This window comes from Crotalus tigris, unplaced genomic scaffold, assembly GCF_016545835.1.
Source record: "Crotalus tigris isolate CLP2741 ecotype Arizona unplaced genomic scaffold, ASM1654583v1 scf7180000024117.2648584, whole genome shotgun sequence".
Lineage (NCBI taxonomy): Eukaryota > Metazoa > Chordata > Lepidosauria > Squamata > Viperidae > Crotalus > Crotalus tigris.
In genome coordinates, this window is record NW_024100394.1 from 2,111,376 (window position 1) to 2,135,509 (window position 24,134).

The following is a 24,134-nucleotide window of genomic DNA, read 5'->3' on the forward strand; positions in this document are numbered from 1 at the left end:
CAAATTCCAGGCAAAATATGACGTATTTTAAGACTTTTAAAAATTAGGATCACCCATACTGGATAGTATTCAGGACAGTAGTGGGATTCAGCCAGTTCGCACCACTTCAGCAGAACCAGTAGCTATTTTTTTTGTTGCCCAGGCCCAGAATGGACTTCCAGAAGTGGCATCCACACAGAGAACCAGTTGTTCACATATTTGAATCCCACCACTGATTCAGGAGGATAATCTCTCCATTTCCCAAGAATAAAGACTTAAATATCTGGCCTCAGAAAGGCAAAAGTTCAATTATCTAACATTTTTTAGGCTTCCATAGGATTGTTCCCTAAGCGACGAAGTGAGGAATAAGATTGATAAACTTCAGCTCAGGACTGGGTTAAGCTCTTATACCTGAATTGGCTATTCCCACCAGGAAGGAAGGAAGGAAGGAAGGAAGGAAGGAAGGAAGGAAGGAAGGAAGGAAGGAAGGAAGGAAGGAAGGAACGAAGATAAATATTGTCTTATATCAGAGTAATCATCCGATCCCTCCACACATACTCTCTAGTCTCCTGGTTTCATATTAAGATAGCTGCCAGGCCCTAATTCTCATGTGTATTCTTTTACACAGCTTGCAGTTCAAACTGCGCAGAGAAATGAAGATATATATTTTTCCTAGAGCAGTAATATATCCTTTCATCAAGTTAAGTTTGGTTATATGTGCCGTATATTTTAAGTTGGTTGGCAGAAATTCTGACAACTGAAAGAAAAGTCGAAGATTTTTTTTTAACAACAATACACTGCCATACAATAATCTGGAAATCTAAAATTAAATATTTAATTAGAATTTTGATTTGCTTTCAAGATAGGTGGCATTGCACAGGCTATATTACAATCTTTTATACTTTTTTTTGTTTTGCCCCAAAAAATTACTGTATATTTTAAACAGGCCACTTTAATATTAATACATGTGGAATAGATTCAGAACTGAAAAAAATCAGCTAAAGATGGTGCATTTTACAGTATTGGGAAAATTACAGGATTTTCTTTCTTTGTATTGTAAAAACATTTTTTTAACAATTTACCTACATTAATCAAAAAGTACAGCATATTTAATAATTTTACAAATGTTTCATAAAAAATATATCTCTGTACAAAAAAGTTCTTTTGCACCTACTTCATGTCACAGCAGCATGAGGTGAAATGGCAAAATGGAGTACTGAGAATGAAAATTAGGTTGATGGTCATAATGCCAGCTTCCCCCTCCCTCTTCTTGAATGACAGCTTGTTTAGTTTACAAAATATATTACAGAAGAAAAAAAATTATTGCAGCTAGCCTGGAGAAAGGCAAGATGGGTAATACAAGCAGATTTAAACAGCTTTGAAGCACATTACCTTTTTTTTTCTTTTTTCTTTTTTAAAAATTCTTTCTTTTAGCATGTTCATCTTTGCTTTATCATAATCAATCTGAGACTTCTTGGGGAAGAGTCAACTATAAATGCCTCATAGAAAAAAAAAATGCATTACTTGCTTTGGCATGAGAATACCAGAGCGACTGAGGGAACTTGGCTTGTTTTCAAGTTGCTCTGCAGCTCAAGCCCTACTCAAGTGAATAGACTTTAGGTGGCACTTGAGGATCTGGGCTCTGAAAATAATGGAAGAAATGGAAGATCAAACTTGGTCAGTGCATACAATGTGACTGTAACGAAAACAGATGGAACACAAAATAGGCACAGAGGTGACCCAAAAAAACAAAACAAAAAAAAAGCCTTTCTACAAACCTATTTTTTTTATTGGATAGATACACTATACGTGCAAAACAAGCTGTTTTCCTGCAGTTTCACCAGTATCAGTGGGCCTGCAGAAAGTTTAGTACCAACTCAAATGAAATATTTCCAACTGAAATGGTTTTGCCTGCATTAGGTAAAGTGTTGATGACTTCTAATTGTAGCATAAACAACTTTACTCTTTGTGATATAATTATACTTCACTGTTACATGTGAAGCATAGTCAAGATCTTAAACAAAGACACTATAAAAGAGAACAAAAAAGCAAAACTATCATTCTAATTTCATGATTCATTGTGATCAATGAATGCTAGTCCATTAACTGGAATGTTCTCCCAATTCATTTCAATAGATGAAGCTCATCCAGTAGGCCTTCTACTGTGCACCTGACTTCAAAGCAATGAAATTAAGAAGAGAAGAGATATTTTGCATTTATCAGCACAGGTAGATTTCTGAATCAGGACACATGCTGATAACACTATTATAAAATTTTCTCTCTTCTTACATTTTATCCAGACTTGGTAATAGTTAGAAAAAAATCAGTTATTTCTCTCAATGCTGTATTTTTTTTAAATAACTTTGGTTACTTTTGCCATCAGTATAATTTTAGATAAAGTGACTACAAAGGCAGCAGTGATGGTTTGACTTTCTCCAGTGACAACAATATAAGACAGCAAGGAAGCTACACTTCAAGAAATGTAACTTGACACTGCTGTCCTTCCAGAGAATGCAAACATTTGTTGAAGATCATATAAAATTGTAACTGCACATGGCATATTCACAGATTATCAGCATCTGAAGCAAAGCAAGGCATCTAGACATCTCCTAGGTTTATAAGAATAAACTTTAAAAAAAAATCAGACAGCAAAATATATTGATATTGCTGGTATCTTCCATCAAAACTATATAACGTTTTCTATTTTGATCAGATTGCCTTGCAAACTTTTCTTGCCATATAACATAAAGTTATCATCTTTCCTGTTAACACTGAATTTTTGGTAACATATTTAGTCATTAAAGTGTTCAACAAGAATTAAAAGCAAAGAAAGAAACTTTGAGTGGGAGGGTAGACAAAATCACGGTCAAGATCCAAACAGCTACTTTAGGCACCCAGAGATTTGGATTGCCAAGGGTTTTCTTCCACTTAACAACACAAAAAGAGGTCCTTGTGATATACTAATTTAGTTTGAAATCCTGTTCTATTTTTCCATTTCAAAAATAATTTAATGTTGCTTAGGGCTGTTATTTTAAATAAGCCCAGTGTTCCTGAGAACGTGAGGAGTTAATTGTGCAGCTGTTTAGAACTTGTCTTGTGTACTAATTTGAAGAAACTTTGGGGAAGAAAAATCCTAAAAGTAATTCTTTCTTTCTTTCTTTTCTTTTCTTTCTAAATCAGTGGTAACATATCCCATTATTATCCCACTGAAGCTAGGAGAAATAATAGCAATGACTTATCCTGTAATGATATAAATAACAGTGCATAAGCACGTGTCCTTAAGTCCATCAGGATGAATTAGGTATTTGCACATCATTGCATAACTGTCCAGATAATTGCATCCAAGCTAAAATTGGATGTAACCAATAAGGTTGACTTAACTGATAAGAGTTGCAGTCAACATTTTGTGCAAGCTGAATGAACTGGACTTTCAGTTATATGATGGTGACACTCTATTGCCCAGTACAATACAAAGAGACTCTTATGCCTTGTTCTCACACTAGTCTACTAAGCAAAGAAATAGAGAGTAGCAAAGTCTGATTCCATCGTACCTATTTGTATAGGTATCCTTAATCCTGTCAACAGTGCTATAGATTCCTTATGCCAATGCCATTTGTGGATCCATGCTATAGGTGTGCCACATTGAATCAATGATATTTGTCAAATAATTTCATGATTAAAGAATCTGTCAATTATTTTTGTTGTAGCCTATCCCCATTTTGGGGGGAGGGGAAGGCTATGCTCATTTTATTATACTGAGGAATACCTCTAAATCTCAAACTTGCTCTGTCAAGCTGTATGATTACAAAAGCATTAAGCAGTATTGGTTAAAAATGTAGCAAACAAAACAATCACACACAGAGATACACACACAGAGACATGTGCGCACACACCCATACAACCCATGGAAAAGAGTCATGATTGCTGTGGGAAGTTACTGTGTTGACTATAAAACTGAGCTCCGAGTTCTATGCCTCTGAAAGCATAATGGTACAGCAGAAATTCATGTCAGTGGAGAGGAAGAAGAAAAGATGGAAAAGAATGCAAAAAGGAAGACTGTTTTATGAGCACAAGGCTCACAGGCTTTATGAACTATTTAAAATAAATTACTATTCACATTTTGTACATGGCAAGCAGCAGACGCTGCCTGACCCCCCTGCTGTTAAACAGTATGACACTGACAGTAATGAATCACATCAGAGAAGAAACAATACTGGGATTAATGTTTAGTAGATATGGGACCCCTCTCTTCATAATCCATTTAATTATTCTTATTCCTAGCTCTGGTGTTTATAGAAAAAAAAACCCAATCAGAATATAGTCTCCTTCTGTTTATGAATTATCCTAGCAGGATTAAATAAATGGATTGTTGTGCAACATACATACTGTATTAGGGAAAAAAAAGTGTCATGGAATGATTTACTGGATTAAAAAAAGGCCAAATGCTTATATACAATGTGTGTATAAACCCTGTATATTTTGTTTTTTTTTTAACCAGTATCTTATTCATTCATACCACACTAGTGCAAAAAATTGTGCATTAACATTTTGCAATACAACAGCTGACTGGGAAGTTTGTAGATTGCCTTCTACATGAACATCTGAGATATACTGTACGGCTGTATTGTGAACAAGGTTTCAATGGTAAAGCATTTCGTAGATGTGTGCAGGCCCCGAGGAAGTTTGTCATCTCCTTTGATTGGTTTTGTTTAAATCTCCTTCAGAGTGTTCTTATTCCTGGGGATAATTTATGGTGCTATTGTTTGTTATAGGTCCCAAGGGAGTGATCCGAGTGCCCAGAAGATTGCATTGAAAGGCATCCAGCCACATACAAATGTGAAGGTCTGAGGCATTTAAATATGACAGATGGATATGACTTGGCAGTCTTCCTTGAAAGTGTGCCTTAATTTGGAGCAAATATAGCCAGATATTTCAAATCTACCTTTGAGACAAAGACATCATCTTAGTCTTGATTCCCCAAAAGACCGAGGTTCCAGCAAAAAAGCCTTGCTGCATCTATGCCAGGAGATGTTAAAGATTACAGCAGTGAAGTCAAGTGGAGAAGGGAAACTGGTATATGGCACCAAAGGAATTACTGCTTGTCCATCAGAGGTATGGCTATGAATCAGTCAAATTGGGCACTGAAGGCTATACCACTGTACAAACTGTGTTCAGAGTTGTGTCAAACCTCACAGCTTTTGCCTCTGTGGGCTTTAAGTTTGTATCATACATAGGATTTTCAAATGACGCCTGTCCATTGCTGTTTTCGTGTCCAGCATAACCATTGTACTGTACTTTTGGTCTTGTTCTGCAAGTGTAAAAAAGAAGAAGAAGAAGAAGAAGAAAAATCTGAGATTCAACTGCTGGAAATGTGACAGAAATAAGATAATTTGTACCTTCCTATTACTCTTTGCTATTTCAAGGCATGATATATAGAGAGAGTTGAACTGGAATTGGCTTAGTAAGTATGGAGCAGAACGATAAAATAAACCCTAACCCAGCATTTCTGATATATCAAAACAAATACTAACATGGCTTTCCACATTATTGTGGGATTCAAGAAATTAATCCAATTTTTTCATCTGACTAGTAACATCTTTTCTAAGAAGTAAAAGAATATGTTGGGTGCTTTTGTTTCTCTTTTTTCATTCTATTCTAGTTTCAGTTTCTGGAGGATAGCATAAAAAAACATTCTAAGGAATTTTTTGTTTGCTTTAACATCACTAAACTGAATGGATTTCCCTACACCTGATATGGGTTGATGAGAGTGCTAAATAATCACAGGAATAAATGTCAAATTCTTCAGCATTTCCCATGTGAAAAAGACTTAAACTAGGGCATATATCTTGAAAATATAGTGAACAACATGACAAATTTGGAAACATGTTTCTTCCAGATAGAAAAGAAAAGAAGAGCCACATAGACTGCTAAAGAAAACACAATATAATTGCCATTCATAACATTCTCAATTACTATGTTAAGGATAAAAACCCTTCATCTTAATACAGCTAGCTATTTTGCATACTAAATTGTAGGATGAAAATATTGTCATTTCTCTACTATATTAATTATTTAGACTAATTTCAGAGATGTACTCATAGATGCTGCCTAAAATAGAGTTTAACAGATGGGAATTGCTTTCCGGTAGGTTTTAAATGTTTTCATTCCAGTCCTTAAGTCTAAAAGCCTACTAAATCACAAGAAATATCTTCAAGGCTATTCCCCATTTTTGTAATTGTGAAAACAGATTTCAGCAGGTAAATTTAAAAAAAAATATCAGGGGGATTTACAGTACTTCTTTTCATTAGCTAATGCTAGTAATGTACATAATAGTTTGCCACTTGTAATAGTTTTTCACTTGTAGTGCTAGCAACAGATTTGGGCAAATAGGCTTCAGTCAGTAGCTGGCCACCAATGATAATGCAGTACATGTAAATTAGCATTTGTCTTGGCTTGAGCACTGCATATAAAAAGGCATATATTCGGAGGAATAATGTATACATAAGCATATATTTGGAAAAGCTGCACAAATATTACAGCAGTGCAAATCATTTGAAGGAGCACTTCTGTAAGTATACTGACATGAACCAAATGCCTCTACTCCAAGACTAGAAGCAACTGCAGCCTTCATAATGGTGAGCACCCAGCTTCTTTAAAGGTTTTTCCAGGTCATTTCTGCAGACAAGCTTTGTTGCCCTGCAAAGCAAATGTATTATCAACCCATGCTAGACCATCCGGGAAATACTTGAAAGGAGCTATACGAAGACTTCTTGCAGAAATCTATACAGCTATAGAGTTGTACAGAGGCACATATTAAAAGTTACATATAGCAACAATTTATTTGGTTGCGGTGTGCTTTTAAATAATGCAAAAAAGAATTGTTCAACATGATTGGCAAGCAAGGCTACACATCGTTTTTGAAGTTTATATTTACAATTTGGATCATACACTATGGGCTGAACCACTCTCTTCAACTTCTGATAGAATTACCACTCCTTTGTCCTAGTGTATTTACTTCTATGTGTGTGTGTGTATGTGTGAATACTTATAAACAGAGCACTCAGTTGCAGGCAGTACAATTTCAATCAATCAGAATAGAGCAGGAAGGTCTTCTAGTCCAATCCCCTACTCAAGCAGGAAACACTATAGCAGGGGTGTCAAACTGCCAGCCGGTGGGCCGGTTGCATCATACGGAGGCCATGCCCACCCCAGCTCCGGCAATGCAAAACAAGTCACAATATGTCATGACATGTCACATGACACGGCGAGTTTGACACCCGTGTCCTACAGCATTTCAGATAAGTGGCTGCCCAGTCTTTTCTTAAAAAACTCCAGTGATGGAGTATCCACAGCTTCTGAAGGTAAAGCCATTCCACTAATTGATCAATTCAACTATTTGAGTGACAACTACCCAGCAATTTCAGAGAAATAATTTGAGCTACTTTGCAAGAAGGGTGTGTCTTTCCTTGCCTAATGAAGACAATGATAAAAACATTATTAAAGAATCTTTCTCTTGATTAAAAACTGTTGGGGAAAGTGAGTGACCATTCATTAATTTCTCAACACTCCAGAGATACACATTGATTGGACCAACTCAGCAGAGCGTCAGACAGGATATGGCACTCAGATTGCTCTGATCTTTGGTGGATGACATCTTCAAGGAATTGAATGGCAGAAATCTCCCTTATTGAGATAAATACTTGGCACCATTTTACAATGAATTGTACTGTATTTCCCAGTGTATCCAAAATGGGATTCTCAGAGACTTCAAGCTCCATTTTGTTCAGTAATCCATTCATAGCATTAATCTTATAAGAAAGAATTCAGAATATTGGAGTGAATTTCCACCAGTATGCAGATAACACCCTGATCAATTAATTTCCTTTGCTAACAGCTATAATGAAGCAATTGTTTGTCCTGGCCAACACCCAAGTTTGATAACAAAGATGAACAACCTGCAATTAAAACCAGACCCAGGAGCATACGGTTGATTAGTAGAAAATTGGCCTGTACAATTACAGTTAAGCCTTTTTAAAATGGAGCAACATTGTCTGTGAAAGACCCATTCTCTAAAGTGGAAATATTCCTTGACCCTATCTCTGAAGTGGTAAGGATGAGTTTTCACAGATCTATACAATCTTAGTTATTTCTGAAATATTATTTTCCACCTTTGGATTATTCTACAAGAATATCTGAAAACCTGAATTGGTTTAAACAATCTGCTAACTAATCCTTGGTACTAAGAGGTCATGTCACCCATGTTGAAAGAGGACGCGGTGGCACACTGGCTTAATGATGCTGGAGCTGCTGGCCAGAAATGGTCTGCACTCCGGAGATTCGAGTCCAGCTCCGTGAGATAGAGTACACTTCCATAGCTTGATCCCTTGCTCCTGCCCATCCAGCAGTTGGAAAGCATGCAATATTGTGAGTAGATACACTTCGGTGGGAAAAATCAAGCAGCATTTGTCTGAGTGAAAAGAGCAGAAGTCGGCATTTGACCTGGCTGGATGAGAGGCAATGCAACATAAGGCAAGGTGAGACTGGCAGAGGAGCTCGGAAGAGCCAGCAAACCCAATCACTGCTAGTCAGCTGTTGTAAGCTTGTTCACCCCCTGCTGTGCACAGCGGATAGCAGGCAAGTGCCGAACAAAATGAACTAGCTATTTAGGCTGTCAGGACCGCATTGTTGTGTCTAGCATGTAGATTTCCCTGACAGTGTATGCCATACGCTAAATAAATAAATAAGCCATGTTGAAAGAACCATACTAGTTAACGAGTTTCACATTTAACATTAAAGGGATCATAAGATGTTTACTATACCTGTGTTTGTAGAGGTAAAATGCAAACCCTGATAATATTAGAGCAAAGAAGGGTACTAGGATGGCAGCTGCCACAGAACTGCTATTTGTACCATAGCTGTGATTGGAGTGATCGGCATCCACATTTAAAGGACCTGAAAGTTAAATAAAGGATCATGTCAACAATGTATTTTGTATTTTCAGGAAATGTATTTTCAGGAAAGTGTGTGCGTGTGTGTATAAAATTGATAGAGGGAAATCTGAGACCAAAGAGTTTCTTTGCCCAGGTATCATGCAAGAGGGGGACATCCTTTGAATTCTGTCTTCCAAGAATTCTATTTTCATTATCCTAGGATCAAAGAGTAAGACAATCTGGTATGGTCTATTAGAAATGTAAGAGATATACCAAATCCTTGGTAGATTTGAAATTGAAACTTATTTTCTTTTCATTTCAAAGACATGCAAAATTCAAAAGAACCTAAGTGATTTAAATGGCACAGAATGCTCTCAATCATCAAAGGAAACTTTAATGATTTGTAAAAGTATTTTAGGCTGCAATCAATGTGAGTAAGTCCCAGTGAACATAATTGGGGCTTACTTTTCAATAAACATGCATAGGATTGCATTGCTGAAGCACTAGGATAAAATCATCATCATACATTATCTATGGCTCATAAATATTTATACTGAGAGATTTTATATAAGCAATCTTCAGTTAGGTTGCAGTGGTATCAAAAATGAAATAGCTGCATCAAAAAGTTGAAATAGATACATAACGTCAAATTTTATCTAACATAGGTGAATTATAAATTTGATAAGAATTCAGCAAAACAAATACAATTATTTGTTCTAATTGCTCGCTTAGTGAATGAAGTAATATAATTTAATGGGAGTGACATACAATATACTGTGGAGTGCTCTGAAAGCATTCTTACTTTCTCTTTGGAACATAAATTTTCCAAAATCTTTTCCGTGTATATCACCTTGATAAGTAAAGACACCTCTTTCAAGCCCAGATGACACCTGAAACAGAAAGAATCTGTCTCAAACCAATTTGTTGACATAATAAACTAATCCACAATTCCCAATGTTATTAATTTATCCATATTTCATATTTCATATTTACTTATCTATTAATTCAATTTCTGTAGCTGCCCAACTCAGCCAAGCAGCTCAAGATGACTGACAAATATAAAACATATTTTAAATACTTTTAACAATCAGACTTTATGAATAATTGAAATGAAAGCATTGTTGAAGACATATACCTTTATAAGTGTATTAACTGTGCTGGCACATGAGATACCTACACACACACACACACACACACACACACACACACAAACACACACACGCACACACACAAACAGACTTTGAAAAGCAGGTATGAGACAGAGGGTAAAGTACTTCTTCTGAAATAGACACTAGAAATTTATGAAGCTTGCATATGCTTATATTACATGTATTATTCAGTAATAGTTGATGGATATATTTAATATCTCCCTCTGGCCTTTTTGGGTGAAGGAAGAGAGATACAGAGGAAGAGAGGAAGGCAGGTAGGCACAGTGAAATAGACTTTTCTTTATTTTGATCTCTCTTTTCCTGACAGTGAGAACAAGTAGTCAGTGGAACGGCTTGCCTCCAGAAGCTGTGGGAAGCTTTTAAGAAGAGTCTGGACAGCCATTTGTCTGAAATGGTATAGGGTCTCCTGCTTGAGCAGGGATTGGATTAGAAGACCCCCCAAGGTCCCTCCCTGTTTTGTTTTTCTGTTATTCTTTCACAAACAGGTGCATGTTGTGTGAAAGTCTCTTTATTCTGTTTTCCTTACTCTTATATGCATTCATGGGAGAAATACTTGAACATTTGAAACCTATACAGGTAGTCCTTGTCGAATGACCACAATTGGGGTCGTGTTTGTTAAGTGAAAAATCATGTAACTATGCCAGACTAGTGATGTCCCTTCTGCTTTTGTTGTTAAACGAGACATCACAGGACAACAATGTTTATTTCTATGTTCTCCATTCATTCTGCTTGTTGAAAACTATTTATGAAGCTCGCAAATGGTGATCATGTGATTGCGGTGAGGATTAGTTGCAAAACTGGGCTTTTTCCAACCTGCTATAGCTTTGAATGGTTGCTAAACAAGGCAGCCAGTAAGCAAGTATAAGTCCCACTCTGGGGAACTCCCATTTTTCAGTAAGGAGGACCAGTTGATACATGATTGCTAATCTCTTTCAAAAACAACATGGGAATTTTATAATTTATTGATAACAACTTTCAGTTAAGCATGTACCGTAAATACCGGCGTACAAGGCGACCCGGCGTATAAGACGACCCCCGTCTTTATAGCCAGGCCGCATTCCTAGAACGTTGTCTTATACGCCGGAAACTACCAGTATTTCCGGCGTATAAGACGACTCGGCGTATAAGACGACCCCCGTCTTTGGCGCCGATTTCAGCGCTCGCGGAAGTCGTCTTATACGCCGGCATTTACGGTAATATAATTAACAACTAGAGATATCTGCAACTATCTCTATTGGAAGTATTAGAATAGCTATATCCTCTGGTAGATACCTCAAGGATGCTTCAAAAGCCAGCTTTCTTTTCTGATTGCTTCTTCCAGCAGAAGATTTTGCCAGTGCATGCACACAAACCAGTGGAGGGATTCAGCCAGTTTGCACTGGTTCAACAGAACTGGTAGCTAAATTTTGTTGAGTTTGCACACTGCTTCCGGAAGTCCGTTCCAGGCCTCAAAGGCCTGGAGGAGGTCTCCCAGGCCTAGACTGGCCCACCAGAAGTGCATGGATGCCACTTCCAGAAATCCGTTCTAGGCCCAGGCCTGCATTTACGCAGAGAACCAGTTGTTCAGATATCTGAATCCCACCACTGACACAAACATGCAGATCATTAAAGAAAAACTTTGAAGCAGATGCGCTAAGCCTTTCAGAGGACTTAGCTGCTTTCACGCATTGAGAAAGGATGTTTCAATTGCATCAATGCATTTTCTCCAGACCCGCCTTTAAATGCTTTACCCAAATATATCCTTTCTTTGGGGGGGGGGCGAATCTCATATAGGTAGTCCTCTAATTACAACCATTTATTTGAAAAAAGTGACTTGTGACCTTTTTTTACACTTACAATCTTTGCCACATCCCCATGGTCACATGTTCAAAATGTAAACAGTGCCAGATTCACTTGCTACTAACTTAACACTTGCAGTGATTCACTTAATAACTGTGGCAAGAAAAGTCAGGAAATGAGGCAAAATTCACTTAACAACTGTCTGGCTTGGCAATAGAAATTTTGGGCTCAGTTGTGGGAGTAAATCAATTACCTGTATAATATATACGTATTCATGTAAGATCCCACTCAAAGAAGAAAATTATATGGTACACAATATTATATAAAATATAATTACACGTTTCATATTTGGTTACATATTCAAATTGTTGAATACAGTCATATTTTTTCCAGAGATGTGTACTTACATAGCCATCCAATGCCCACTTGTCGTTTTCAAGCTTGTTTACAAAACCTTCTTTAGGATTTTTAACATGATAGACTTTCAGAAGCAAATGAGCTTCTTCTTTCTTGTAAGTGCCTAAAAAGAATTATTTGAAAGCAAGCTTTTGTACAGGGATATGTATTCAGGAAATCTGTACGTGAAATAAATTTAATTACCCTTTAAACTTCATTTACATAAAATGAGGACTAAGTCACGGTTACTATGCAAACATATGTAAAAAGGCAAATAAAATCCCTACTTGGTTAGAGTAAAGCTTCTAAACTTGACCATACGTTACCTGAATGTTATGGCAATATTTTTATAACATATCCTAGTACAGTTGTGGCAATGATGAAATCAGCAGAACTTATCAATTGTCTAGTAATCTGCTGATACTATTTTACTTACTTATATGATTAACCTATCACATATAATTCTGGCCTTCAAATATTACAAAGTCCAAATACAAGTCCTAATTAGCCCAAATTAAGTGTGCACTGAACTTGTAAGTCTGTATTTCAGCACTGTCTTAACCACCCTCCATAGAATTTTTTTTTCTTTTATTTCTAGCACTTCAGTAAAGTACTTACTCCTTCTAAGGAGGTAACTGTGGTACTTTCAGGCTGAACACCGATTTATAAAAAGTACACAGAATTTTTAAGTTTAAATATATGTTTAGAAAACTAGCTGTCATTTTAAATTTAGGCCATTGAAAAGACAAGCCATTTTTTTAAAAAAATAAAAATAAAAGCAGTTGCATATTAACCTAAAATTATTAATGGCCAACTGATGCTGAAACATTTTAAATATGACATATTTCACAAAAATATTACATTACTAGTAAAAAAAAATCCATGTTTTACCATTGTCATTAAAAAGAATGATTCCAGAGTAAAATGGGGTGTCATGTACAAAAAGAAAATTATGAGTATGTATACCAATCCAAAAATCAAATGGAAATTGCAGATACTGAAAGTCATAATAGTGAGAGTACAGACTTTAATTCTATCTGAAAAAACTAACTTAGTGTGTTAGGAAATCATAAAGTCCAAACTATAGCAATACAATTGTTAAAATTTAGTTTCCATTTTTTTTCACCAACCATCTGTGATTTTGCCCACTTAATAGATATCTTTTTCAACATATGTTTTCCAGATTGTTAGTTTGTATGCTTCAGGTTAAAGAAACTTTTTATAAAAAAGAAAATATGACAATTGTCAGAGCAAAAAATACCAATTTCATATGAAATATATCTATCAAACTTAACTATAAAGATTAACTTTATTTCACAGGGTTCTGAAATAATAGACATATGGCTAGGATTTGAAATAGTATATATAGGTAGTCCTCACTTAACAACCATTTGTTTAGTAACTCTGAAGAAAATGACTTATGACCCATTCTCACACTTACAACTGTTGCAGTAAATTCAGTGGGGAATACACTAGGAGATTGCAAGTCATGGTCATGTGAAGTTTCAACCATCATGTGTGTTTCACTTAATGACCCATGAAGGATTGCTAGAACTGGCATCACTAAGTATAGTGGTCACATGATGTTTTGCTTAAAAACTGTTTTGCTTAGCAACGGAGTTTCCAGTCTCAGTAAGGGTTGTTAAACAAGGACTACCTGTATATCCATGAATGTCCATGACCATTTAATCAGCATACCATTTACACAGCTTCAATAACAGATGTCCAATTTTTAATCTCACCTGATAATTTAAGTTTCATGCTGGATGTGTCAATGAAAGTAGCATTCACCTTACTGCTTGTAGCATTGAACCAGTCAACTGTAAGAGTTGCAACTTGTCTTTTCCTTAGATGCTCATAAAACCCCTTCCACAATGAATTTATAAAAAATACATCTGAGGGAACTGAAGAAGAAAGACAAAAGAAAATCACTTTGGTTTACAAACAGATGCCTTTTTTTAATTCAACAAGTTATTCAATACATTATTATAGCCGGCACACAGGTGGTTCCATAATAGGCAATATATGTCAATCTGAAATATTAATATATCAATGATAACACTTCTGGTAAACCTTGATGTATAGAAGTTTGGGTTTTTTATGTTATAAAATACGAATATGAATAATTTCAAATTGAAGTAAACTAATTTCATGCATAGATTCCAAGTCCCTTCAGTTTCTTAATTTAAAACTCTGCTTTTCCCTTTTTCATAGTATCTCCTCCCCTCCCCCCCAAATGTGCATGATTTTTACACACACACACACACACACATGCACACATATTTTCCTATATATTTTTTCCCCTGTATTCCTTTGGATACATAACTTTGTCCAATATACATATTTTTTTCCCAAAAAATTGTCTCCATAATAAATAGGTAGGAAAATGCCAAATTAATTAAATTTGTTTTAAAATAAATCTCAAGAAACTATTCTCTCTCCCTATTTCAATCTCTTTTCTAGCTCTTCAAAAAGATATGAGGAAATAGTTTTTTTTTTTAAATGTGAGCACATTGGTCATTGTAATGAAATGTTTTTGAAATAATGTTTAGTTAAGAAAAGCATTCATCCATTAGAAAAAAAAATAACTCAAGGCAGTTTGGATGCATTCTTGACAAATAGTAGACATGGCTAAATCCCATTTATTTCACTGAGAATCATACACGAAAAATTGGATATTGGTGCATAGTTTAAAATTTTCATGAAAAATTAATGTGATGTCCAATGCTCATGCCTATAATAAGACAATGTTCTCCGTTCTGGTTACTCTCATGGTAACTGTGTTTAAAATATAAGGAAGCTTATTTGTTAGCCTCTTTTTTCATGGTGGTAAGGTGGCCACAGATTCTTGATTTTCTTTCATTATTTGGGAGACAAGCAAAAACAAAACTCTCAGTCAGCAAGGAAATAGGTGGATTGTAACGTAACATGCAGTATCAATTATATTGTGCAAATTAATTAATATTTAATCTCAGATTTCAGTTTTGTTGGTAAGTGAGAGACACAGGAAACACATTTTGTTTAAAGAATAAAGAGACATATTGCACATTCAACACTGAAGACACACTGAAAGCATTGTAAGGTTATAACACCACCGAAAAGAATGCACAGGTAGCCAGATAATTATGAACACTAGTCTTGTGACATGAATTTTTCATTTTGTAGCATTATGGGCTAATTAGCTCTCAGGCTGAAACATCTAGGTGAGAATTATATAAACATTCTTGAGCAAGTTAAATTCTTATTCTCTCTTGGCATCAATATATGTTTCACTGGTACCTGGGTAAGCTATACGAGTGGAAATACAGTACAGAGAAAACTTCGTTGGGCAATGAAAGTTAAATGCTGCTAGTGTTGTTATTTTGTTTCGTGAGGGCGCACAGAGACTCCAAAGCTTACTCCACACAAAAACTATATAATAAAAAAGCAATACTATATAAAATCTCTGAAATCTCACAAAACTTTAGCATTTTCATATAAAATCTTAAGTTTTAGGTGGAAATAGCAGGATCTTCAAATCGCAGGCTCTTAGGCATAATGTTAAAAAAAATTATTTAACTTCTATTTAATTTTGTGTAATTTTGTGTGGATGCCATATGTGCATATATCACAACACTTACAAGGATCATGTGTCAAGGAAGAAGGAAGGAAGTTCTATGGGTGTTGTTAGACATCCTTTGGGATAAGAACATATTTAAAGTTAGTGTTTTGTTTTCTTATGTGACAGCTTTTAATCTATGACAGGTTGAACCAGAATTCAAGAACTTCTGAAAAGTTGTTTTTGTTTAAGAAAAGTTAGGAAGAAGAGAATCCCAAAGACTACTGTGATTCAAGAGGAAGGCCTATTTATAGAATCAATGGTCAAATTTAGAATGTAATTTTATTATATTTCAATTTCAAATCCCAAATTTCAGTAGAAACTTTCCATTTCCAAATCATGTCCTGGCTGATTTGCACATTACTGTCACATGGTATTTTTCTCTGTGAATCCTGTAAATCCTCTTCTGAGACCATGGTTATGAATTTGAAAGTTAAGCAAATCTAGGAGAAACTGAAATTTAAAATTGAACAAATTAAAAAATGCATTATGAAATGAATTTGATTATTTAAATATATTTGCTTTTCTCTAGCTCACTATTTATAAGATGGAAACAAAATGATTTTTACATATGACAACTGTGGTGTGTTTAACTCCTACTTTTATGATAAGGCTCTCCATTAGAGTACATCGTCTGATATAAAGCAATAGTCTCTCTTGATTCTGATATATAATATACAGGTCTTTTGAAATCTAGTTCTAAATTTTAGTTTTTAGAAATTAGTTTCTAGTGCTAGAACTAACACCATCTAGTTTTATGATGATAAAATTATGTATTGGCTGTGCAACTAGAGAACCATATAATTTAAAATATTCTGTCTACCTACCCATGCTGTACATTCAAGCACAGCACATCTTTTTGTTATGGATTAGAATGGCCTAATTTATTTCAGGCTTCTGAACAAGCCAGAAAAAGATTTTAAGAGTTGTATTAACATTAACTAGGTTTTGTTTTCCTTTAACATGGCATTATCTTTTTTTCAAGCTTGCAAGGGGGTGGGGAAAAGATGTGGTTGTATTAATAAGTAGTGAAGAGGTGCACAGTGTGCTTGTATTCAGAATATTTTTTGAAATCACTTTTTGATCACTTACAGTCCTATATATCATAACAGAATAACAGAGTTAGAAGGGACCGTGAATGACTTCTAGTCCAATCCCTGCTCAACCCCATATCATTCTGGACAAATAGTTGTCCAATCTCTTCTTAAAAACTCCCTTGTTGGTGCACTGAATGCAATCCATTCCACTGATTAATTGCTGTTACTGTCAAGAAATTTCTCCTAGTTGAATCTCTCTTTCCATCCAATACTTCTTGCTTGAACTCAGGTGCTTTGGAGAATAGGTTGTCCCCCTCTTCTTTATGACATTCAAATATTGGCAGGCTGCTATCATGTCACCTCTGGTTCTTCTCTTTGTTAGACTAGACATACTTAATTCTTGCAACTCTTCATTCTATGTTTTAGCCTTTAACCCTCTAATCGTCTTTGTTGCTCTTCGCTGGACTCTTTCTAGAGTCTCAATATCTTGTTTATATGACAGTAACCAAAATTGGATGCAGCGTGTTCCAAGCAGTATAAAGCTATACTGATGTAACACATTATCTTGACACTTTGTTGATGCAGCCTAGAACTGTATTGGCTTGTTTGGCAGCTGCAGCAACTGGTTGCTCATACTTAAGTGGTTTTCTGCTAGGACTGCTAGACCCCTTTCATATTCCTTCCAAACAGAAAAGTTGCATAAAGTGGCAGAATTGGCCTCCAGACCTCATTCACAAGTTCTGTGTGTGGCAGGGTAATGAAAACACCCCTAAATAATGCCAAAATAATGGATGCCTTTTAAAAAAAAAAGTGCAGTTTCAGACAATTGAGCTTATATTCCAGTATTTAGGTAAATGTTTATATCAGTGATGAAGTGGTTCTGATAAAGGCTAGAAGTATTTTTATTGTATGAGAAACTGCAGAAGAATTTAAGGTATTTAGTTCTAAAACTGTTCTCGTATACAAACCTGGTGTTTTAGTTACTGTCTCATTAACTTCTCTCACTCCTTTACCTACAAGTAAAAAGACAAATTATCATTTTTATAAACATATTTTTATTTGTTGATACATAATGCTTGATTGAGGCAATTGTGTGTTTTCTGATATGCCTATTATTTATGGTAGACATAGCTAAAATCTGTATTACATATTCAATCAGATATAGTTCTGTATACTTATGAGAAAAAAATAAAAAAAATCAGGAGTTCAAAGTTTGCATCATGGCAAGTTTGCTAATGGTGGGGATAATTGCTGCTCTCATTTCTAAAAAAAAAACATTTTTATATCAACCACAGTGCTATAACAGAGAGCCTTATACTAGTAATGATGAAGGTGTACATGTATGTCTTTATACACATTTAAAATCTATAATTAAATTCTACTAAACTAATGACATAATTATAAGCCAGAAACAGCCAGGACTATGGTCATATTTCTTACTATGCACCAGTGGTTGGAAAACCTCTTGGTAATATTACTATATAACAAACAATTCAAGTTTGCTGCACTACATATACAAATCTTTTATCTTGGAGTGCCTCTCCTGCTGTTCTAGTACCAGCATAATTTGATGCTTCTTAACTCACAATGGCCAATGACATGTGCTTAGGAATGTAAACTATGACTATGTGGGAAAGAGGACTTACTGAAGGAAAAATAGGCAGGCTTTCAGGAAATAGTCCTGCCTAATCTTGTTCCTGTTTGGAAAGGGCTAGCACAGTAATAAACAAAAAGAAACAACAGCTATCTTTAACATGTTGAATTCAGAAAGCATAGATCTGTAAAGAGCAATTCTCATCAAACCTCCCTTTTTGCTTATACAGTACTGTTAATTTCTATTTTTAATAGATAGATAGATAGATAGATAGATAGATAGATAGATAGATAGATAGATAGATAGATAGATAGATAGATAGATAGATAGATTCAATGGTGGGATTCAGCTGGTTTGCACCACTTTGGCAAAACTGGTAGCTAATTTTCTATTCCAGAAACAGCATCCACACAGAGAACCGGTTGTTCACATATTTGAATCCCACCACTGTATAGATTTATAGGAAAGCTTGTTTGTTTCTCATCAGGTGAAAAACATGTAAGTGGGTTTCTTGCAGATCTTCAGAGGAAGTTTATTTATATATTGAATTTATATTATATTATATGCACATCAAAGACTAAAAGACACACATGAAAAACTAAGACAGTGACATAAATAGAGATTAGTATGTAAGTATACAAAGAGATCTTCCACTTGGACTAAGACTCGACAACTGATAACTCTGCAGATAGTCCTGAATCCTTAACTCTCATCAGATGCAGTATGACCAATGTTACTTCAGCAATGCCTAGAAAGCCATAGGTTGCTCATTCCTAGCTCACATCAAACAATGTTTGCATGTTATAGTACACGATGGCTACTTATTTCTCATCCTTCTACCAGCAGGCAACCACATGAAGACTTTCAGATTATCCAGCTCACCTATAGGAACCTATAGCAAGCAACATCAAGAGCTGTGGTGATATCCTTTTGAAGCAAGCTGGGCTTTAAGAGTAGTGGATTGGAATATGATATATGATTCTCGACAAGCCAATAGTTACAAGTAAAAAAAAGCTGTTTTCCTCCATAAATGGAGACATACAATCAGTTTTGAGAGAGATACATTCTAAAACTGGTCTAAGCTACAGTCAAGGCAGCAGAATCAGATCCCCCTTTCTTCAAAGAACATTTCCATTATTAGGCCTATAGTGCTAAAAGACATTAGGAAGCAAGTATGAGTGAACACAAACCAACTTAGGAGACTTTAGGATGTTGCTTGACAATAAAATCTCCTGCTTACCATCTTGGAGGACGAATGCACATGCTTAAAAAATACATAAAATGGCATGTTTATTAATTAGATATGCAAATGAATAAAACCTTTTTGGGAAAATCGACTTTTCAGGAAAGTAGGAGTAGAGTTCAAAATAAGAACATAAGTAGTGCCCAGCTGTCTATGTAATCCACCAATCTCTTCTCATATTAGCCAATAAACTACATAAGGAAGTCCCCAGTTTCTCAGAAGATGCCTTCAGAGGCAGTCACAATACCATTAAGGCCATTAAGGCTAATAGCTATTGATTCTCATGAATTTCATGAATTTATCCAACATAAGTGTCAGCTAATAGTTTGGCTGGCTTCAAAAATATTGGATAAATTCAATATTTTTGAAGTCAGCCAAACTATTAGCTGATATTTATCTTGTGTTTGCAAATTCTAAAGTTTAATTAAAAGTTCTGCACTTCTTTCTTTTTGTCTAAGGATGTTCCAGGATTCAACTTCATAGGGTAATCTCTGGTTCTAATACTTTTGGAAGGTGAAAACAGCTTAAGCTTGTCCACTTTATCCACATCGCGCACAATTCTATGCATCTCAGTCATGTCCCCTTATTCACCTTCTTTCTAGACTAAAAAAGTCCCAAATGTTCCAGCCTCTCCTCATGCAGAAACTGACCCAGCACTTTGATCATCTCAGTTGCCCTTTTCTGAACTATATCGTATATTCTTATATTCCAGAGGTAATCACACTGTTGATTTATACAAGGGCATTATAATGTCGGCATCTCTATTTTCAATATCATTTCTAATTATTCCTAACAAGCTTTTGGCCTTCTTATAGCAGATGCACACTGTGTTGAAACAATCACTGAAATGTTTAGTGTTACTTCAAGAGCTCTTCCCTCATCAATCACTGTTATTTCAGATGTAATTAGTTTGTATGACTAGTTAATATTTTGGCTCCAACGTGCAATATTTTATCCTTGTTAATACTGAATGGCATTTGACATTTTAATGCCCATTTCCCTATTGTTCAGAGATGTTTATTGCTTTTGCCACTCTGAATGGTTTGGTGTCACTGGCAAATCTGGCTAGACTGCTGGGCATGCCCAATTCCAGAATTTTAAAAATACTTTTACAAAGTTTCAATCCCAGGACAATAGGTAAGAAAAAAGAACTGATATTTCAATAGTTCTTTTTTTGCGGGGGAGACTGTTTTGAGTCTGAATTTTAGCCCCTCCTCTCTCTCAAGGGCTGGAACATGAAGTCAAGTAGCTAGCCCAAGCTAGAAAATCTCTTTGAAACTTCACCAAGCATATGGATAAATCTCCAAAATTTCACATTTACTCCTTCTCTTCACCTATCTTTTTTACCGCCATTTTCTAGCCAAATTTCCCTAGCTTGCACTTTCTGGTTCACTTCTCCTCTGAGCAGCTCCAGGCAGCAGCCCTAGCAACCTCTTAACCTTAATAGTCCTAATTTTGCATGATATGTGTGTCTTTATGGGTATAAATCTGAAATAATGCCATTTGACCCTAAGAAGCCTCCTCAAGATCTTGAGGAATAACTTTGAGGAGACTGTTAAACAAGACAAATTGACCAAAAAAAAAAAAAAGGGGGGGGGGAATCCAGACAATAGATTCTGAAAAGGCAAGAAGTTAGGAGATAAATTGTTTGAAGAAGGAATAAAAAAGACAGTGAAGGCATTTTTCTACTTCCCTCAGCTATCATCTACAAACCGTTCCCCAACCAACTTAAGAGGAAGAGGGTGAGGCCTACATATATCTAAGATACATAGCCTAAGATAAGTTATTAAATTGATCCCTTAATTGCAATTTATTGAACATAATTATCAGTACTTTTTTAGCAAGGATATATTAAATTCTTTATTCAGTTAAATGTGTATTTTGCTTCCTCCTAGTTCCTGTTATTTATTCAATTTTGTTCAGTTGTTTCCTACCCATTCCAACTCTGTTTTCAGGCACTTGATGGAGTAATAACATAATACATAGTTTTAGTCAGAATGGGACAACTCGCCATAGACTACTCATTACGGGACAACTCATCGTGGAACAATTTAACAACTCAATTTATTTCAAGTAAATAAAAAAAAAATTGTCATTCACATTTCATTTTGTCCCTCCTTTTGCATCCTTTTTTAATGATTCCATTCCACCATTTCTTTGATATTAGTGTAACTCTTGTCCCACAGTGAGTTGTCTTGTGATAAGTTGGCCGTGACGAATTGTCCCATGGGGAGTTAGCCATGGCAAGTTATCTATGGTGAGTTGGCTATGGAGACTTCACCATGGTGAATTGTCATAGACCTTAGTTAGGCATCAACTTCCTTCTTTCCTGTTTGACAATTTAAGATCCATAGTTACAAATACCAGATAGTTTGTGAAAAGTATTACTGGAATTAAAAATGTGGTGGCTCTAATTTGCTACTTGTATATTAATGATAAGCAAAAATAAATCATTTATTCAGAGCATAGTATTTACACCCTCTTTAGTCCATTCTTCTTGTGGACAAACTCAAACATGTCTGCTGAGGCTTTTTTCCACGCTCAAGAATAAATCAAGCTTTTTCCCCACTGGTATCAAAATGCCACAAACATTCCTTTATTATAAATGTAAGGTCTAGAAGTAGAAAACAAACAAGTAGGCAACATATATTGCCAAAAGGAGCAGATCTTTTATTCCCATAAGAAATTAGGTTAACTTTATATATTGGCAGCTGTCCTTGAATCAATAACATTTACTTATCAGATTTATTCTTCCTTTTATTCAGAAACTTATAGGTATACATCTCCCTCCTCCTATTTTTTTTATAACAATCTGTGAAAAATGTTTGGCTGAGATACACTGACTATTCCAAAGTCACTCAGTAACCAAACTCTCCCAGTCTATTCTAACATCTTAACTCTGACAAACTATGTGGATAAATTAAACTATCCTTCTTCTTGTTAGTGTCAGGTTAACTTTTATACAGTAATTATAAAGCCTGTACATCTGGGCAATTATTTATAGTGCTTCTTTGAAATTCCATCTAACCCTCATGTTTTCTTAATTGGTAATAATACTTAAGACTGAAAGGAATCTGCTTGCACCTTTTCTAATAAAAATGTGTTTATCTGAAAGACATGAGTTATATGAGATACATCTAAATTACTTCCTTTCATCTTCTCTGATTTCAAGACTATTAATACAAACAAAGAGGAAGGACAATCTACATTCACAGATGTATTTTGCATAACTGCTGACTGATAGTAATCAAGATTTCTGCCTGCTTAGCATCCACAAAATGTCTTTAACAGTCATACTTTCTCAATGTGGAGAAACCTTCAACAACTAAAGTGAAGTGAAAGGCGTAATTAATTACTCCTCAGAACTTGCCTTATTTCTAAAAGTACTTGTACACTTTGATCACCTCTCCATTGGCGTAGTACTTCCTTTTATAAAATATCAGCCAATAAGATTCCCCCTTTCCCCGTGTTTCTCCTTACTGAGCAGAAATTTTGATAAGTCAACATTTCAGTAGTGATGTTTCTGGAGGTAGCAATGGAAAAGAAGAGGGAGTGCTGCCCTTGGGATCTAAGCAACTCCAAAATGTCCCAACAGCTCATGACACTCTTTGCCAAAGTTTCCCATGAGGTGGCCAGTTCAACAGATGAATACTCCTTATATGTTAGTATTGTGGAATATTTAAATAATATTAATAAGTTAATATTATAGATATTAAGTTAATATTTAGATATTAACTTCTATCTTGAATATAGTATACATGATTTGTTCTCATTATTTTATGTCTCTATGCTTCAGGAAGGTAATATATAATATGATTATAATATGATGATAGATGATAAATAGATGATAGATATATTTTAAACATTTTAAATAAGTTAAAAGTAGATTTTATAAACTATTAAACTTTACCATTAATTTATCAGTGACTTACTTTTACAAACAGGTGACTTTCCTGTCCATTTCATGTCTGGTTTACATGTCCGGTGTTCTGATCCACCAGCAAGAAAAAATCCCGGCTGACACGTATACACCAGAGTATAGCCTAGAGTAGGTAGATCTATTGCTTTTACATCTACATTCGCTGGCGTCTCTGGCTGCCTACAGCCATGAGCTGAAAAAGATTTAAAAAGCTATTGGAAACATTCTTTAAAAACAACACAAATTAGGCCATTTGTAGGATAAGTGACAAACATTTTATTACTTTACACTTTTGCTTGGAAAAACATATTATTAGCATACTATTGTTATGTGTTTCTCTATGTTCCTAATAAAGAAACAATGTAAGAAAGAAATGTGAAAAAGCCTAATCTGAATGTACTGCAACACATCGCATTGTCCTGCACATGATGCATCAACAATCATTAGGAGGTAACAAGGAAAAAGAGAAGAAAAAACAGACTGCTTAGCT

General features: G+C 35.3%; 1 protein-coding gene across 1 annotated transcript in view; it reads right to left on the minus strand.

Annotated features, from left to right (window-relative positions):
* Positions 1-836: 836 nt before the first annotated feature.
* Positions 837-24,134, minus strand: part of CSMD1 (CUB and Sushi multiple domains 1) — a 510,216-nt gene continuing 486,918 nt past the window's right edge. Inside the window, exons 60-66 of the mRNA XM_039322597.1 lie at positions 23,658-23,837; positions 17,857-17,901; positions 13,996-14,157; positions 12,265-12,377; positions 9,712-9,799; positions 8,799-8,931; positions 837-5,287 (exon numbers count right to left, since the gene is read on the minus strand). Of these exons, the coding sequence (XP_039178531.1) occupies positions 5,128-5,287; positions 8,799-8,931; positions 9,712-9,799; positions 12,265-12,377; positions 13,996-14,157; positions 17,857-17,901; positions 23,658-23,837 (881 nt within the window). The 3' untranslated portion in view covers positions 837-5,127. The remainder of the gene's footprint in view (positions 5,288-8,798; positions 8,932-9,711; positions 9,800-12,264; positions 12,378-13,995; positions 14,158-17,856; positions 17,902-23,657; positions 23,838-24,134) is intronic.